The following is a 19159-nucleotide window of genomic DNA, read 5'->3' as shown; positions in this document are numbered from 1 at the left end:
TTATTACTGACAAATTAGTTCTTGTGAGACTTAGATTAGTTTTTTTCTTTTTGACAATATAGTTAGTTCTTTTTTTTTTTTGAGAACAATATAGTTAGTTCTTAAGAGACCTAAAATTTGTCTATGATGCCAATTCTTTAGTGCGGAATTAGCATCAGAGTATTACATATTTAGTTAACGTGTCAAGTCATAATCTCTAACGATACAAATTAACGGAGAGACTTATTTGTCGGATACTTTACGGTTTCATGGATGTACTTGCCAATTTGCAAAAGACCAATACCTACAATTTCGAGCAATAGTTTTCCCATTTACTCGTTAGTTACATTAGTCCCTTGTTAATTTCCATCTAGTAAAAACTGTCAATTTATCAGATTGTACCGTTAACATGCAGAGTTGTCCATTAGTTACAGAGTATAGTAATTGTTAAAAAAAAGTGTAATTAGAAAGGTCCAATCTGCTTCATGTGGTAACTAATATCTCCATATTGTATTGTGTTAAAAAATATGCTAGTTTGGAAAGGTTGTCATAACATTTTCTGGGACGTATTACCAATATTGGTGTTTAGTTTATAACAGTAATAAAACTCTTTCATCCCAAATCACTATCATTTCTGAATAAAGAGCAGAGTACAAAGACTTGTACAGCTATCATTTAATCGATAATCACAAGTATTATAAACTATAATTTTGTAACATGTATTTTCCTTCTTTCCTAGTACATTCAACAATGATAATTATCAACCTAAAAAAAATGATGATTAGCACTGGAATTTTACACAGAATGGAAATTCTTCTACATTAGAAATATAAACATGCTGCCAAAAAGCTTACACCGGGGTTTGCCAGGAAAACCATTCAAACCTTCAAAACATATTAGATGATATATTCAAGGTTGTTAAAATCGCGATCTAACACCCAAGATCGTACGATCTTGTGATTCCGATGGCCATCACCGATCTTGCGATCAATGCTGGTGATGGTTTTACAAACTTATCATTCAGACCTCACCAAGTAAGATGCCCATATCTCGTTGGCTGGAGGAGGAGGCTGAACCCAGTGTCCTGGTATGCGACTGCACAAAGTTACAAGGAACAGGGAAAAAAATAAAATCAGATACTCGAATATTTTATTTTTCATTTTTCACACTATCTCTAAAAATAAAATCCTAGCGTAAGAAGTTTCATTTTTTTTATTTAATACCTTCCTCCCGGTCGAATATAGGCATCCCATCCTCTTCTAACCTGCATGAGATTATTCGGCAGTCAATAATGGACTTAGGAAGAACATGTAATTGAACTTTGAACTAATAATAGTAATAACAACAATAATAAAAGTGGCGCATCAGTTAAGTATATCATCTGTTACTCAAAATAAAAGTCAAGTAAAACTGCCTTCATGCACAGTTACGTGCCACCAATATGAATTCTAAAGAAACAAAAAGGAAGTGTTTTGTTAGCAAAAGATGTAGAACTTGATTAAAAAAAGTAGTTAAAATTACCTCGATCAATGTGCCCATGTCATTGTTGCTTCCATGATAATAATGATAGAACTCAATCGGTAAATTGGCCAAAGGATCATAAGCTCCTCCATAGTTCTGTCCTTCAGATGCTATGTTACTAGATTTCTTCTCATCAGTTGCATCTAATCCCTCTTCGGTTACACTATGGACTATTTGCCCGTTGTTCTCCTTAATCTGACTTTCATCATTGCTTTCTTTTGAAAGTTTCCCTTGGTTCTGCATGGCTTTCCTGGATTCCTCGGCAGTTGCAATTGCATCTTTAGCAGCATCTGTTTCAGCTGCAGCCAAAGCTTCACGCTCCTCTTCTTCCACTGCAGCCTGAACTCTCTCAAAAAATTTATCATCTTCCTCTGGGAGAAAATGGCCTGCATATATGAAACTTACATATATGAATATTACAAATTTCTGCATACTTAAATTGTAAACTTACTAAAACAATTCAATTAAAAAAGTAAATGAAACCATCAAATTAAAAATTTATGGTTTCTAGTTGATAATTACTAAATTTTGTAAAGGTATTTCTCATGATACATTTATAAAATGAATAGTTATTCAGCTATAATCAAAATGCCAAACATTGGAACTTGAACTCAATCAAACATGCACATCACAAATAAGATCAACCATAAATCTGCATTCAGAATCGGAACTATGAATTTAAGGTAACAAACTATTATAGGAAGTACAAAAGATAAATGTGGCAACAAGGGAGAAGAAAACAAAACCAAGCAAAACAATAAAAATTGATTAAATAATATGCTATATAATCACAATACAACTAACTAAAAGCAGAGTGATTTTCTTCTATATATACCTTGTTTTTTCAACTTTTGTATCCTTATGGAGCGTAATTCTTTAAGTTTCTCCTCCATCAAGAGCAACTCGAGCTGTGATATAACAAAATGCAAGAGAATCACATCAGTTGATACACAAAATGATAAAATATAGATTGTTGTGATTGATATCGACTAAAGAAATGTATAGCTATATCCATATGGTAGATAGAACAGAATATATGATCAAGTTCTTCAGAGTTCACGGAAACCATAAAATAGAAATGATTTACCATCACTTGTACAAAAATTTACCTCTGACTCTTTTTTTTCAATAGCAAAATAATATATATAAACAAAATAGAGGCAACAGTACAAAAGTGCTAGAGTACCAGAAGTACCCTGCAACCACAAAGGCAAAACAAAAGGAAATAAATTTACCTCAGACTCTAATTTCTTCTTCTCTTCTTTGACTTTAAGCTCTGCAATTTCGTTCATCTTTTTTACCTGCATATAGACATGTTTCAGACTTTACTAAGACTTGTATTGCAAACTGATTTAACGGCTAAATTACTAATATATCTGTAAGCAAAATCCTGAACAAGTGAACAGTAAAGAAAACAGTGACCAAAAGTTTGAAATAATTAAGAAAATGGCACAACAAGTAATATGAAGCAATTTGTAGAGATGATTAGTTGGAATTATAGTGAACTAAAGCCTTTCAACTAGCTCCACTTTTTATCAGGAATAATATGCGCATTTTTTTGAATGGCAAATGTTAATAATTAGTGGTTAGATTAGTTTTTTCTCCTTCGTCTGGGTTCGAACCCAGGACCTCCAACTCCAAGTTTAGCATAATTGACTAATCAATCAGGTTTATTTAAGCACCGAATCTTGAAAAATGTCAGAGACAGTATTTGTATATCTGAATTTGTAAACTTATTCGTTGGACAAAAATTGAAAACAGTGTTAAAATAACCTTTCAGATAGCCTTTGGCAAAAACAATTATCAATATCAGTCACTATAAATGTAGGCTTAGATTGCAAAATTTCAATACCTTGATACTTGCAATTTCCTTGGCAATCTCCCTAGCCCTCCATTCATCAGCCTCTCGGTCAATTTGATCAAATTGCTCGTGCTCCTAGATTTTTTAACAAATCAACAAAATAAAAGTCATCAGTTTTAGACAATAGCTACAATAAAGAGGAAAGAAAAAGTCTCGCAAAGCAAAGTAACCTTTGCCAGCATTTCCGCAATACGCTTCCTTTTTTTCTTCCTCCAGAGTTTATTCCGTTTAGACTTATGCACTTTATTTGTAAACCTGGCCACTGCTGATTTCTCTTCCCATGGACTTGCTTCATCCGCAACATATCTGAATGGCTCCAGCTGAGCTTTTAGTTTTAACATTAAAGAATTTGCTTCTTCAACAGCCATTGCTTCTTGGGTTTCTATACTAACCCCTCTGTCCTCTAGACACTTCATAAAACTTAAAAGATTTTCGTTTGAGCCATGAGTTTCTTCTAAAGGCCCTTTACTCTCTTTGATCATCTTCAACATCTCTAGTTCCTTTTGCCTACATAAAGTACATCAAACTATCAATTATCAAATAGCATGTACCAAACACAATGAGTGTTTATACTGGCTTATTTTGTTCTGAGAAAAGCTTTCAATCATAATTTAACCGAGAGAGATTTAAGCTGAAAAGCAACTTTTACGTGGATAGATTACAGTTAAAACAAAAAAACATGTACTAAGTTGAAATAAGAACAACATACATTCCCTTTGCAAGATTTAGAGTATCTTGCAATTCCCTGGACCGATCACAGACATTTCTGGTCTCCCAAAAGGAACTTGACTTTGGTGGTTCGGGTGGTAATATTGGAAGCTGCATAGGTTCAAGAAAAGGTTGTGGTGGTGGCGGAGGTGCAGACTGAAAAGGAACTGGATTCATTGATAGCACTGTGTACAGTGTAAATCAGGTATCCTGAAAAACAAAACAACAAGAATAAGCAAGAGTCAATACCACTAAACAATAAAAGAATAAATACAATTGATTTGTCGAAACAAAAAGTGGAAATATTAACATATTTTAAAATCCGCAAAATCTACATTTAAGCAAATCATTATTTATGCATTGTGAGTGGGTAAAAAAAGTGTGGTTTGCATCAAAATTAGGTGTGAGGTTTGGCTACACTAACAACGCTATGATGTCCTTAATTGAATGGTTGGAACAAATAATTTGCAATGAAGAAGATGATGTGATTCAATTGGTGTTATCTACATGTAATGAAATTTGGTGGATTATAAACAAGAGATGCTTTGAGGGGAGTGATATTCCTTGTGCTGTCAGTTGCTACAACAATGCCTTAAAAGCTGTACACTGCTACAATAGTGCAGAATTTCAAATTTTGCAGATGCAAAACCAACAGGTATCACTTCCAAACAGTAACATCAGATGGTGTCTTCCGACTACAGGATCCTACAAACTTAATGTTGACGCTGCGGGCCCTTCGGAGAATGGAAAATGGGGCCTCTCGGCGGTGATAAGAGATGGTGATGGGTTTGTTCTAGCAGCTGGTTGTTGGTATATGCCGATTCTACCCGACTCCGATGTTGCAGAAGCAATGGCATTGTTGAAAGGCTTGCAGTTTGCAAAGGATCTATTATTCTTGAATGTACAGGCAGAGTCAAGAAAGATTCAAGGAATGTGATTACGGCAATTGAAGACAAGCTTCATGTATCGACCTATTTAGGAACAATTGTAAATGAGTGCATCAAACTAAGTCCTAGATTTAATTCTATTAGCTTTGCTCATGTTAGGCGTGTGGCTAACCAAGCTGCGCATTACATGGCAAAATTTGCTCTTTCATCCAATTCTTACTTTGTTTGGATCGAAGAAACCCCATCCATCTTGTATTTCGACGGTTTAATGAAATTGGTTTCATTTCAAAAAGATAAATAAAAACATTCCTTTGTTTTTCTCTAGATGATAAATTTCAGGAAGTTAAATACATAACTTACCATAAAAAAGAAATTGATTTACAGAAGTAATTGAAAACATAATGACAGCAGCAGAGCAGCAAGCTAAATGATAAAAAAGAATGCGAGTGAAAATTCCCATTATACCTGAAAACCCACGCAGTCAAAACCGTTCTGGAGTTTTCAAACTTCTCTTTCTTTCATGTCCACCCCTCCGGCGGCGATGCATTCACGTTTCACAACTTGTTTACGTTGTAACGTACGTTAGAAATCGCCACTCCCAAACCGTTATTTGAAATTGTAACAAAGGTGGCTGGAGTGGGAGACAGGCGATGGAGAGGTAATTTCTTTCGAAGAAGAAGAGGAATCCATCAAACAAATTGGAACTGGAGCAGATCTGGACTTATTTTGGAGTTTTTTTTTTTTCTTTAATATTTTTCTCCTTGCCAAAACTTGAATCATGAATTTTTAATCTATTTATTAACTCAAACCAATAAAGTCATCCAACTCCTTTGAAATTGCTTAAAATACAAAATGGAGAGACACTTAAAGATAAGATTTTTCTATGTTTTTGACCTTATATTTTTTTTTTATAGATGTTGATTTTTTTTTTCATGATTTTTCTATTTATGACGTTAAAATATGGCTTTCCATGTAAAATTAGAATTTTCCGACAAGGAACGGGATTAATTATGAATTTTTTAAAGCGATTAAAACAACATAAACCTTGATCTAGAAATTGAATTTTCAGTTGTTTTTTTTTCGTTACCAAACAACTCTATAAAAATGCATGGAGAAGATCTACAAAGTTCAGTAGCATCAAAACTTTGACTCAACCTAAAAGGTTCATGAGAAGGGTGTTTGCCTCATGTCTGTCATTTAAAGGCAAGAACTCTTGAATCTTCGAGTTCAAGACAAGAGATGCTAGATCAGGGTGAGAGGGGGGAACCATTTTGAAACCTTTATAAGGTTGATTATGGTTTACAATGGGTGAGAGAAATGAAGTCGTTATTTCGTCCATCGGATACGTTTGGACATTGTTGATGATAACATTCGTTACTTTATATCTGAATTGAGCATTGGCCATTGGATCTAGTAAAATATAGGTGGTGAAACTCATAGCACCTTTCCTAATGAGCATTTTATAAATGTACCCAAATATAAATGAGTAATAAAAACAATTGTCTTCGTCGAGATTACTGTGTCAACGTCACATTTAGCGGCATACGCTAGTTTTTGGAAGGGTTCTCTTTGTGAGGGCCCTCTTTTTAAATGCTTCTTCAAAAAAAAAAATTTTTGTCTTCGTCGAGATTACGATCAATCGATAAACTTGACAATTATAAAGTTACTTATGCTAAAATTACAAAGGAGATTTTCGTAGAAGTTGGTTTTTGCAGCTTAAAATAAGAAAGATTAAAAACACATGATGTTAAAGATGATTATAATTCTTTCAAAAAAAAAAAAGATGATTATAATTGTTCGAATTCTCTCTTTGTCACAATATTGTTATAGAGATTCTAATGTATTCAATTAAGTGTCTTGTATTTACGACATTTAGCCAATTGGACCAGACCAATCTCTTGGCTCAAGATCTCATTTATCTAACAATGAAACACTAATCTCTCAAGTGAAGCTAACGTTCTCAAAAGCTTTAAAACATGCTACGGGTCACGGTCAGATAATCAAATATCCCTAAGCCAATTATCTAGTGAACCGTAATTTTAGCTCCATTGATAAAACTAAGTCACAAGTGAATTATCTCTCTAGTTGAATTTAAATATTGGTCATATAAAAAAACATTACACGTAAAAAATAATGAATAAACATATGTCTTAATTGAATTAACTAAAACACATAAATTACATAGATCAAATTGATGGATAAACATATGTATTAATTAAATTAAGTAAAACTCAATAGCTTATTATCTCTTCAATGTCTTTCGTGTGTGTTGGTGGTGGGCTGGTGGCAAACTACACATTGTAAAGATGGGTCGTACATTTGTTTCCAAAAGGAAAAATGTATGAAAAAAATCCTTAAAAGATAGACAAATTTGATGCATTAGCAAACAATGGGGGTGTCAGTAGTTACACAAACTAAACTCTTGGTAAACCGGCTCAATACGGAAGGAAAAAGCCCGCGTTGGGATAAGGATAGTACCGTCTTTTCATAATATAGGGTTTAATTTAGTTTGTGAACCCTAAAATTCTCAAACCTTCGAGCGTGCCGATTGTAATATTTGGGGAGGAAGAGGAAATCGCAGCGAAGACAAAAAATGGTATTTTTCTCTATCTCCATTGATTCTTTGCAGTGTTTCTGTATATTTTTTTCAATTCACAATTTTTTTGTAGGAAATTGGAAGAATCTTAGCATTATCCTATCTTGATTTTCAATGTTTTTGATTCATGATTAGCTTAGATAATTTGATTCTCAGCTCCTATGAATTTTTTTTACTCAATTTTAGGGCTATCTGAACAAGTGAAATTGAATCAATGGAGTTTAGTATTATAAATTGATCTGAATTAGGGAATTTATGGTTTTTGATTTTCAAACTTGGTTGATAAAGGGAATGAAAATGCTTTGTTTTGATTATTATATATTTTTTTATTTGGATTTGGATTTGGATTTCTGTGTTGTGATTTGAAAGATGGTTCACATTGTAACCTTTTTGTGTTTATTGAAATGTAGCCTAAGCAAATCAATGAGATTAAGGACTTCCTCCTCACTGCTAGGAGGAAGGATGCACGCTCCGTGAAGATCAAGAGAAGCAAAGATGTTGTCAAGTTCAAGGTTCGATGCTCCAAGTACTTGTACACACTTTGTGTGTTTGATACCGAGAAAGCTGATAAGTTGAAGCAATCACTTCCCCCAGGTTAGTTTTTGAGAATTATTGTTGGTTGTATGTTATGGTTGCTTTATAATTGTTATGAACGTGCAAGTACTTACAACTCTAGGTGAGGCGCGAGTGAATTCCATAGATTGTTTATTTCTGTTGGTTGTTATAGGTCGGAACCTTAAAGGTGTAATAATTCTTTAAAAATGGAATCTATAAAGTAAATAATAAGAGGATTGTGTAATGGCCAAATAGATATGGGGAGAATATTGCATGCCTCTGCCATTTCTTATTCATAAATCTCAACTGTGTTTCTGCTATTTTTCTCTCTCAGTTGGGAACAACTTATGATATGGGGAGGGGAGAATATTGTATGCCTCTTCCATTTCATATTCATAAATCTGAGCTGGATTTGTTATTTTTCTCTCATTCTAGGAACAACTTATGAATTGATCATCAAGATGTAGAAATTTGAGTTTAGGTTATCCTACTTACATTTACGTTTCACTTTTGCAGGTTTGAATGTGCAAGACTTGTAATTCTATCCGGTTAAATGTGTACTGAGTGAAGATCAAGTGTTGCTTTGGAGTCATGATTTACCAATATATTTTTGTCTTGTAGTTTTGTTTTTTATTACCAGCTTACGACTCTCATTATGAATGGTCCAACTCTATTTTCTTGTCAGTACTGCAGTTTTACCATTATTTATATAATCAATTAGACCTCTTATCTTATATTGAAGTCTTTCCGGTTGTTTCTTGAATATGTTTTTGAGCTAAGTCAATAGAGGTTAATTGGATGGTGATTATTTATTAAATTCAATCAGTAGAAAGTTTTTAGGAGAAAAAAAAATTAAGCCATGTTAGGCTTCTACCAACACTTCCTTATTGCTGCTTGCTTTGGTCAATTACAGTGCCAATCCGCACCTACAAAAACACACCATTGTTTGTTTGTATTTGTCCATTACACTGTTTTAGCCTCGTTGCAACACTAAGTTATTAAGAATGGTGTGTGGCAGCATGGCATTAGTTGTTTGGTTGCGAGGCCAAATCTTGTTTATCAGCCCACACATCACGTGTTTAACCAATAGTTTAAGAGCTTAATATCTCCCTATTATTCTTGTTCCTCAGTACCCCATTCATCTCCCTCCTCTTGGTTCCACTTCCAAATGGTTAGTCATGGTGCATAAGTGATCTTATCTGTTGTGTTACTTTCCCAGTTTTTAAGTGCTAAATTCTCTATATCTTGTATTTATCCATGTCATTATCCCTTAACTAATTAAGGGACTGGTGTCCATTGTCTACTTAAATTTTCTGTCACTTTTCATGAAGTAAATAGTGTAGGGATTACCATGGTAAACTTGTAGCAAAGAAGTTAAGACATTCATAATCTGCCGACTGTTTTCCTTCTCTGATTGAGCTTGTTTTCTTGCATCAACCTTGTCCTTGACCACTTCTTTTATTATGGTGATGGGGTATATTGAGCTTCTTGTTATCTTGTATCAATCAATCATAGCTACTTTTATTAGAGTATTTTGTTGCCCTGTCATGGAGAAATATTTGTGGTCTGTACTCTGTAATAGCTAGGATTTCGAAATTCCATTACACCACCCTACTAGAAAAACGTTGCAGGATAGACCACCTTCCACTAGTATTGAATGGAATGCAAGTATGCAACTTCACGGAAGTGGATTTGAATTGTCACCTTCGCTTCTCAATGTGTTTTTTTCTTTGCCTAATAATGAATCATATTTTCACCTTTAGAAAATTGCCATTTATTGATTCTTGTTATACATGACAAAAATTATTCATAACAAAATATCAATGTTACATCATTCTTGTAAAAAAAAAAAATCAATGTTACATCATTATTATGTATAAATTTAGGACAAATTATAAATAAAAAAAGAAAATCACCACAACCAGTCTTTGAACAAAAACATTTCGTTGAGTATCTTTGATGACATCAAAGTCATCAAGTTATTTTCTTCGATAGCAGGAACAATTCATACCACCGAAATCCAAAAGTTTATCACCGAACAAAGTAATTAATCCAAGTAATAACCAACATTATATAAAAGCAATTGACTTGCCTTTGTTTGTTTTCATGTTTGTGATGTTGCATTCATTTATAAAATCACCAAGAACGTTGGTGAAGAAGATCTTTATTGGTAGGTATGTAAAAGAAAAATCTTTATTGGTGAGTAACGTTGAGATCCGATGCTTGTTACTTGGATTTTTGCAATTATTTTAAACGAACAGTGTAAAATTTAGTTATTGTTTTTTAAATAATCATTTGTTCTTCTAATGGGTATGCCGTGGAAGCTTAAACTTTTTTTTTTGACAAAGTGGAAGCTTAAACTTGATAGGACCTCATCTTTAGTGAACTTTTAGAGCAAACTAATAATAATTTCAACCACTTTGTCACCCAATCAAAAAGTGGCAACCACTACTATGACTACACTTATTATTTTACAATTCTCTGATTCTCTTTGTTTACAACTAAGTAGAACAATTTCATCGATAGAGAATCATTTAGTAACTAATCAATTGCTAACACTAACCTAAAGTACCAAAGCTGTCCGCAAGGTTTTTTCTGATAACCTAATTTAAAGTTGAGGAGTCAACTTTTCCGTATGAGCATTCACTACAAGTATTATTATTATGAAGAACTTTCATATACTAGCTATAAATCTTTGACATAAGTTTTTGACAAAAATAATAAAATACACACATTGTGATATTATTGCATCTCTAAACATCTGAACAGTGATTTTGGGCGTCCAAGTTGTTCTCCACCATGAGTTGAAAAAGAGTCATGCTAACCGATGTCTCTGGACTACTACTTAAGAAATTAAAAATAAAAAGAAAAAGTAAATTTTGTATTGAAAATAACACCTATTCAACCTTCAAAATGTAGTATACACAATTTTCAAGATGATATTTCTTATTATAATTCTTTAACAAGTGTCTATATGACACTTGTTAACATTTAAAACGAAATAGTTCCTCTCCAATATAGCTACAACAACAAAAATGATCACTTGATTTTTGAGTAAACTCTAAATTGGTCTCTATTTTTGTAAGTCATTATCAAATTAATCACCGACTCTAATAATATTTTAAACTAGTCATGGTCTTTGTCAAAAGTATTCAACTATGTCTATACCTATGTTTTGTCACATGACGTTGATAAACTTTTGATAAAGACTGAGACTAGTTTGAAATATTATTATAATCAGATACTAGATTGAAAATAACTCACAAAGAAAAGAACCAATTTGGTGGTTTACTCCTTGATTTTTATTGCTAGATGTACCATATCCACTACAATTCAAGATTAACCGTCCTTACCAAAGTGACAATTTATTTAAATTAGGTGATTCAAGTTATGTGATTAGGGGTGGGAACGGGCCAGGCCGCCCGACAGGGGCCTACGGCCTAGCCTATTTAAAGCCTAGCTCGGCCCAGCTCGTTTAATAAAAAGGACAAGCTCAAGCTTTATATAAAGCCTATTTACTTAAATAGGCCAGGCTAAGGCTTAGAAAAAAGCCTATTAAGCCTGTCAGGCCGGCCTATTAAGCTTTTTATATATAATATATCTTTCATTATTGATATTGTTGAATATTTTTTCATAAACTCAACCTTTCATATGATTTGGTTATTTAGTACCACATATAGTTGTGTGATTAGACATTCGTAAGATTTCGTTATTTAGTAGCAGACATATTCGTGTGTTTTAGGCCTTCATATGTTTTGACCTATTTAGTAGTAGGCTTATAGATGTGGCTAGACTTTAGTGTAAAATAGGCTTTTAAATAGGCTTTCAGGCTTCATCAGGCCTTTAAAAAGGCCAGGTCAGGCCTTAAAAATGAGCCTATAACGGGTAATAGGCCAGGCTCAGGCCTATAATTTTTGAAGCAGGCCAGGCTTAGGCCTTACAAAGCCCGGCCCGGCCTAGCCCATTTCCATCCCTATATGTGATTAATAAATTTTTCTCACGATGAATTGTTCGTGAGAATCTTACTTTGATTCATGAGTAAAACAATTCTTGACCAACTTAAATAATTTTTTGTTAAATTTTTACTTAAATCCGGCCAAACTTTAGATAACCATGATTCTATCTTCCAAGAATAAGAGGAGTAACAACAATTTATTTTTATAGAATAAAATAACGAATTACAACTGTTATTGTTTTTTTTGAGGGGAAGGATTACAACTGTTATTAAAATACTACTTATATGTTATAATTATATAAATATATTTTTATAAATGATTGACATATTTATCTTAAATATAAATAAAATAACGCAACTTTTTTATTATAGCCGACACACCACTACCTTGCAGCATTACCCTGCACATGCACCTTGCATTCACTCCTATCTAGATCATAAAAAAACAGAATTTTTGAAGTAAACTTCAACCTTATTTATATATAATTCAAACTATAAATAAAAACATCATAAAAAATTCAATAATTCCATAATTATAAACTCTGCATAGATTCTCCTTCTGTCAATAGCCATACTCTTTTTGAATCAGTTTCTCAGCTGAGCTTCATACTTTATATTAACCATTCCTATTTTCTGTAATTTTCAGGAATGCAACCAAAGAGAGTGTGGGTCAGATTTCAGGTTCCACATTTTTGTACCTAGTTGAAGTGCATGTGTGTTTAGATGTGTTTGTCAGACACTGACAGCTCTTTGCTTCTCAATCATGCAATAAGATTACTCCTGCTAGTTATGTACCTCTTCACCAAAACTTTTTAATAAATCGGTATTCTTCGCGTTTAACTGCATAGACTAATTCATCGAGTCAAGTATGATTACAATGACCGTAAAACTCTCTCTCAAGAGTTTTAAGTTTTAACATTATTATATTCTCAAAGTTGTATGCGAACTTAAAACTTTTTGTTAAGTTAAAAGAGACCTGAAGCATCTCATTTGAGCGCAATTGATTACAAATTTTCTTTTAATACCTTAACTATAAAAACACACATGTTTTTCTCACACCTTTTTTTTTTACTTGTTGTGTAGGCAAGTAGTAAAACTCTTATAATCATTGAAGTACACAAGAAACACCAACCCCAAATCATTTCCAAAGGATAAATAATTTTCCCTTTTCAAGACTTCACATAATTGTCAATGGCTCCATGATTATCATAGTCTACCTTGTGCTTTTAGAATGGTGAGAAGATTCTCTTTCTCATGTCATAGCTGTACCACCCACTAATACAAAAACCATAGTATAAAATCTCTTCATTCTTTGCTTGCAAAGTTCTTTTTTTATAGCTCATTGTTGTCTTATTAACTGTTCTTTTCTTACTTGCTACCAAATTTACTTTTTCTTTTCTTTCAAAGTCTGAAATATTTCTCACTGCATAACTTTGCTTCATAATTTTGATCTATACAATTGTGGAATCTTATATAGACAATACATTTATTTCTTTAATTCAGATTTGGTATTCCATCAGTTTCTAGTTTCTAGTTAAAGAAATTAACTTTTCCATTGTCCATTGTTCAACTGGGTTGTGAGAAAAGTATAAAAAAATCATTTTTTTTATATATATCTTAAAACCCCATTTGAGTATTAGAAGAGTAATGCATATTGAACCTACCAAAGCAACAAAAAATGGCAAATCTAGTTCCTGGGGTGCTACTAAAGTTAATGCAGCACATGAACACAGACATAAAAGTTGGTGGTGAACATAGATCATCATTGTTACAAGTTGTGAGCATTGTTCCAGCACTAGCAGGTGGAGATTTGTTTACAAATCAAGGCTTTTATGTTAAGGTTTCTGATTCATCACATGCTACTTATGTCTCTCTCCCTGATGAACATGATGATCTAATCCTTAGTGACAAGATTCAGTTAGGCCAGTTTGTTTTTGTTGATCGGTTTGAAGCTGCTTCGCCTGTTCCGATTCTTCGTGGTGTTAGGCCTGTTCCTGGGAGACATGCTTGTGTTGGAACACCTGAAGATATTGTTGCAACTAACTCACTTGGTTTTCTTAGCAATGCTTCTGAGGTTAAGGTTAAGAGGAATAGTGTTTGTTCCAAGTCCTCTCCAATGAAAGTGTTGGAGAATCATCAAGAACAAGTAGATAAGAAATCAATGGTTTTAGGTAGATGTAAATCTCAGACAGCAAAAGATTCTGTTGTTGATTTTGTGAAGAAGGAAAAGTTAACAAGATTAAAGTCATTGAATTCAAGAGCTATTGTTCCTTCTTCACCTACTAGTTGCTATTCTTTGCCTACTTCTTTTGAGAAATTCTCTAATGGAGTTAAGCAACAAGGAAATATCAATGGAGTGGATAGGCTGATTGCTAAGGTGGGGGTGGTGGAGACGGGAAAGGGTGTTCGCGGAGTTAGTCCTCTCGGGAAGAGAATTGCAGTTGGAAATTCAATCAGAAATTTAGTTCAAGGAATTGAACTTGGTGCTAAGGCGTTGCGGAAAAGCTGGGAAGGGAACATGGAAGTTAAGAATAATAAAGAGACATCCAAATCAAGGGCATCTTCTAAGTGTGATTCTAAGCCTGAATTTCGTAGCACAGTAAGTTTATTCACAATTTAGGCCTGTTTGTATTTACTTATTTTAAGTTATCTACTAACATAAGCACTTGTGAGACAGTTTGGTAGAGCTTATGGAAACATCTTATGAAGTGTATATAAGTTGTTTTCGACTTATTTCTATAAGCACTCTAGGATAAGTTATGAAAACAGCTTATAGCTTCCATGAAATAGCCTATGCATAATCACTTCTTATATGATAAATATTTATGCTATGATTAGCGTTTATGCTATAAGCGCTTAATTGATACGTTTATCCAGGCCTGTCTTTTTGAACAACTTTGAATGTCAAACACCAGACCTTGTTGGACTTTTCTTTGTTTAATATGTTTTATTGATTGAATAATATGCTGAACTTTTGTGTCACATATCTACTTGTGTTTTGAGTAAAGCAAACAATTATGTTTTAACAAGATTCACTTTCTGGTGTTCCAGACTCCTAGGAAAAGTACATCGAGTGAGAAGTTTCCTTCTAAAGATTACGAGAGTAAGACACAAACACCAACCAAGTCCTCTAAGGAAGAAAACAAGATTCAAAAATCTATAAAGAAAGTTAACGGTGATGGAACTATGGAAGAACAAGAAAAGACAACGAAGCAAAGGAACTCTTTTGGAAAGAAATCTTCAGAAGCCGGACTTCCCGGAAACTTTGTCAAGGTTTCAGTAAATAGTAAAAAAGTGACAGAAGCAAGTGTTCAATGGACTTCACTCCCTTCATCTATTGCGAAGCTTGGGAGGGTATATATCATCTTATAACTCCTTATTTTTGCAGTTTCAGCTTATTTTCTTTTAGTTGTATCATTAGTTAGTTGGTTGCTTCTAGTGCTCTCTGAACTCCCCAACAAAAGTATTTAATGCTCGCAAATGAGTGTCAAAATTGTAAGCAATCTTCACTTGTAATTTTCATTGCCATGTTTTTTAACTCGGTTAAGTAATGAAGAACTGTCCAAAGATCCTGTCTGTTATGACTCATCATCAGTTTGTGCTTATTCCCATTTGAATCAATTGTCATGCATGATAAATACATACAACACACACAATGAGCATACAACATTCATATTATTAGGAAAAAAAAAGTATACAACATTCATATTGTTGGACCGTTATTGACTTAAGGTTTATGAGTTTGAGATAATACCTACTGGATTCATTATTCATTAAGAACTAGAAGATCTGTGAATGTTTTTTTATATTTTTATTTCATTTTTTTTTCACATCTTGACAGGAAGTAATGAAGCACAGAGATGCAGCACAGATGGCAGCAACTGAGGCTATGCAAGAGGCTGCTACTGCTGATAGTTTGCTACAATGTCTTAGGTATTGACTTTAGATCACAACTTCAGATCTTTGTGTTTCTTAATCTGGTTGAGATTTTGGACTGATCATGTCAAGAAATTTCAATTTCAATTTGAAACCAAGATATGCATTACTAATAAAGGTTTTTCATTAATTTCGTTATCAAGTTAAAACAAATCACCTTTTGTGGATATGCAAAAAATAATATGATTTATACCGATACCGAAGATATAATGTTGATACTCATTGATGAAACATGTGGTTTGATGAGTTGAAAAGACGATTTTAAGTTGTTTATGGTCTACAAGACTGCTGAAAATATTGTAATCTAATCAATGTAGGTAAGATAGTGAAACATATAGTGAAATTCAGGTTTAACCTCAGTAGTAAGAGTCTGACCTTATAACCTAAAGAGACAGAGTTTGAATTTCCTCAGGAACGGTTGTAAAATGGCTACTAATATCACTTTAATTAATCATAATTTTCTCCTTACCCAATTTCTTTAAAAAAATATATTTATGTTGAAACCTTAGATGTTTAAACATCTTCCTCTGCCACTACTCAAGATATTTCTGACACTATTTGGTATATTTGTTGCAGTGTGTATGCAGAGCTAAGTAATTCTGCCAAGGAACATAACCCTCAGAATACAATTGATCAGTTTTTAACGCTTCACACTAGCCTGAATAGTGCGCGGATGATTTCAGATTCCCTTTCTAAAACCATTCCAGATGGTTCATCTCCAGATAATGAAAGAATCACAACAGAAGAAGCACTAAAACTCAAATCAGATAGACAAAAACTTGCAGCTTCTTGGGTCCAAGCTGCCTTATCCACCAATCTCTCATCCTTTTCTGTTTATAACCGAGAGCCTCAATTGTCCAAGCTTCCTGTTTCAACTACAAGTAATTCTCAAAATCAAAAGATTGTTCTTGGAAGTAAACCAATTTTAGTCCTCGAAAATTCAAGAGAAGACGCTTCATTGAAAGCTCATGGAAAAACTCGTCCAGCAGTAGCTAATTCCAAACAAGCCTTACAAGGAACTCCGCGCAAACAAGGTGATGCAATATCAAATCCAAAAAAGCAACTAGTCCAACAACCACTCCAAGAGTGGATTAAAGGAAATGACCTTGATGCGGCGGTTAATTTAGCCGACATGCTGCAATTGCGATCGCGAGACTGGTTTTTATTGTTTGTTGAGAAATTTTTGGACAGTGATGGAGACATTGGTTTGTCAAACAATGGTCAAATAGCAGGCATGCTCACTCAACTTAAAAGCGTCAACGATTGGTTGGATGAGATAGGATCGAGTAAAAATGAGGGGGAATCATGTCAGATACCGGTAGAGACAATTGATAGACTCAGGAAGAAGATATACGAATATCTTCTTACACATGTTGAATCTGCTGCTGCTGCCCTTACTTCTGACTCACAATCATCAGAGATCAAAGGCAAAAAGTGATGTGTGTGTGTGTGTGTCTATATATATATATATATGATGATGATGATGAAGTACATAGCTTAAGATGCATTATTATGGTGGCTTGGAGGAAATTTGGTCACCAAAAAAAAAAAACAAAATTCTCTTTTCCACTTTTTTTTTGTACATAAATCCTACATGGGTTTGAGGTATAGACATAGTTGGAGTTCTGATTATTTATTTGGGGAAACAATAAATGTGAAATGTGAGGATTTTGTTTTGTTTTCCTTTTACAAAGTTATTGTATGCTTTGAAAATATTAATACAAATTGAAACAATAGAAGATATAAGAAGAAATTTTCTTTGTTAGTCTCTATCAATCAAATGCAAGCAAAGGAACTCTCAAATCCCTTTTTATATGCCAATCACATCTTAAGAAGCATGTTTACAAAACTATTATTAGGAAAGAAGAGAAATGAGAGTAAAATGATTTGTTATTGATGAATTGATCATTACAACTGGTATATATGTAAAACTGTAAGTGCATGGTAACCTATCATAAGCATGCAATATATGATAAGAACCCTAACAGCTGTAACTTGCTCAGCAAGGAATTGTAAACTAAGTGATATTATGATCACTGAGTAATATCCCCCCACAAGTTGGAGGTTGATAGATGTTAATCAAGCCCAACTTGGATAATAAGGCATGAAATGTCTTTGGAAGTAAAGCTTTTGTAAAGAAATCAGCTACTTGGTCTTGTGAAGAAACTGGTAGCAGCTTAAGTATGCCAGAATGCAGCTTCTCTCTGATCAAATGGCAATCAATTTCTAAATGTTTTGTGCGCTCATGAAACACAGGGTTAGAGGCAATGTGAATGGCACTCTGATTGTCACAATAAAGCACAGGAAGCTTGGTACAAAAGACATGCAAATCTCTGAGAAGATACAGAATCCACTGAAGCTCACAAGTAGCAGATGCAAGAGCTCTATATTCAGCCTCAGAAGAAGATCTGGATACAGTGATCTGCTTCTTTGTCCTCCATGAAATGAGAGAGCTTCCTAAAAAGAAACACTGACCAGAAATTGATTTTCTAGTGTCAAGACAGCCAACCCAATCTGCATCTGAAAATCCTTGGAGGGCAAGAGAAGTGTTTCTGGGAAAGAACAAACCATTGCCTGGACAACCCTTGAGGTACTTTAAGACTCTGAGAGCTGCATGGTGATGAACTTGAGTTGGTTTAGAGAGAAATTGACTCAGTTGCTGGGTGATGAAAGTAATGTCTGGCCTGGTAGTGTTAAGATATAGCAGTCTACCTACTAATCTCCTATATGCAGGAATATCATCATAGAGAGGGCCAGAATCATGATGAAGCTTAACTGATGAATCTGAAGGAGTGGATACAGGTTTGGAACCTATAGTACCTGAATCATCAAGTAAGTCCAAGCAATATTTTCTCTGACATAGAGAAATACCTGATTTGGAATGTGCAACTTCAATGCCTAAGAAGTATTTTAACTGGCCCAAATCCTTGATTTTAAACAATGAATCCAAAACACATTTGATGTGAGTGAATTCCTGAAGAGAATTGCCTGCAAGGATGATGTCATCCACATAAACTAAAAGAATAGTAAACGAGGATGATGTTTTCTTCACAAACAAGGAATGATCAGAGGCTGCCTGAATGTAATCATGTTGCATGAGAGTGGAAGTTAATCTTTCATACCACTTCCTACTGGCCTGTTTCAAACCATACAAGGACTTC

At 33.9% G+C, this 19159-nt stretch overlaps 4 protein-coding genes across 4 annotated transcripts; 3 read left to right on the top strand and 1 right to left on the bottom strand.

The window, feature by feature from the left end:
- Positions 1–589: 589 nt before the first annotated feature.
- LOC146930897 (U11/U12 small nuclear ribonucleoprotein 59 kDa protein-like) lies at positions 590–5659 on the bottom strand. Its single transcript, XM_085702366.1, has 9 exons — positions 5422–5659; positions 4071–4279; positions 3532–3868; positions 3353–3436; positions 2736–2801; positions 2336–2408; positions 1501–1886; positions 1203–1243; positions 590–1074 (listed from the first exon to the last, which is right to left on the bottom strand). The coding sequence occupies exons 2-9, from the start codon at positions 4244–4246 to the stop codon at positions 996–998; spliced, it is 1242 nt and encodes a 413-aa protein (XP_085558492.1). The 5' UTR covers positions 4247–4279; positions 5422–5659; the 3' UTR covers positions 590–995.
- On the top strand, positions 4503–5006 carry LOC146930898 (uncharacterized). The gene has a single exon (XM_085707615.1). It carries the CDS (start codon positions 4503–4505, stop codon positions 5004–5006), a length of 504 nt encoding a protein of 167 aa, XP_085563741.1.
- A 1686-nt stretch (positions 5660–7345) lies between the features above and the next one.
- On the top strand, positions 7346–8841 carry LOC146930896 (Ribosomal L38e protein family). The gene is given in 5 exon segments (XM_085707614.1): positions 7346–7381; positions 7465–7542; positions 7544–7552; positions 7963–8146; positions 8624–8841. Coding segments are annotated over 5 exon segments (330 nt in total). The 3' UTR covers positions 8647–8841.
- Positions 8842–13396: 4555 nt separating this feature from the next.
- Positions 13397–17773, top strand: LOC146930895 (protein CORTICAL MICROTUBULE DISORDERING 2-like). The gene is made up of 4 exons (XM_085702365.1): positions 13397–14661; positions 15114–15416; positions 15904–15995; positions 16575–17773. Exons 1-4 carry the CDS (start codon positions 13741–13743, stop codon positions 17434–17436), a joined length of 2178 nt encoding a protein of 725 aa, XP_085558491.1. The 5' UTR covers positions 13397–13740; the 3' UTR covers positions 17437–17773.
- Positions 17774–19159: the final 1386 nt, after the last annotated feature.

Source organism: Medicago sativa, chromosome 4 (genome assembly GCF_051527215.1).
Source record: "Medicago sativa cultivar Bolivia chromosome 4, Bolivia_mono, whole genome shotgun sequence".
Lineage (NCBI taxonomy): Eukaryota > Viridiplantae > Streptophyta > Magnoliopsida > Fabales > Fabaceae > Medicago > Medicago sativa.
The sequence above is the reverse complement of the archived record's forward strand: the minus strand, read 5'-3'. Positions and strand labels throughout refer to the sequence as shown.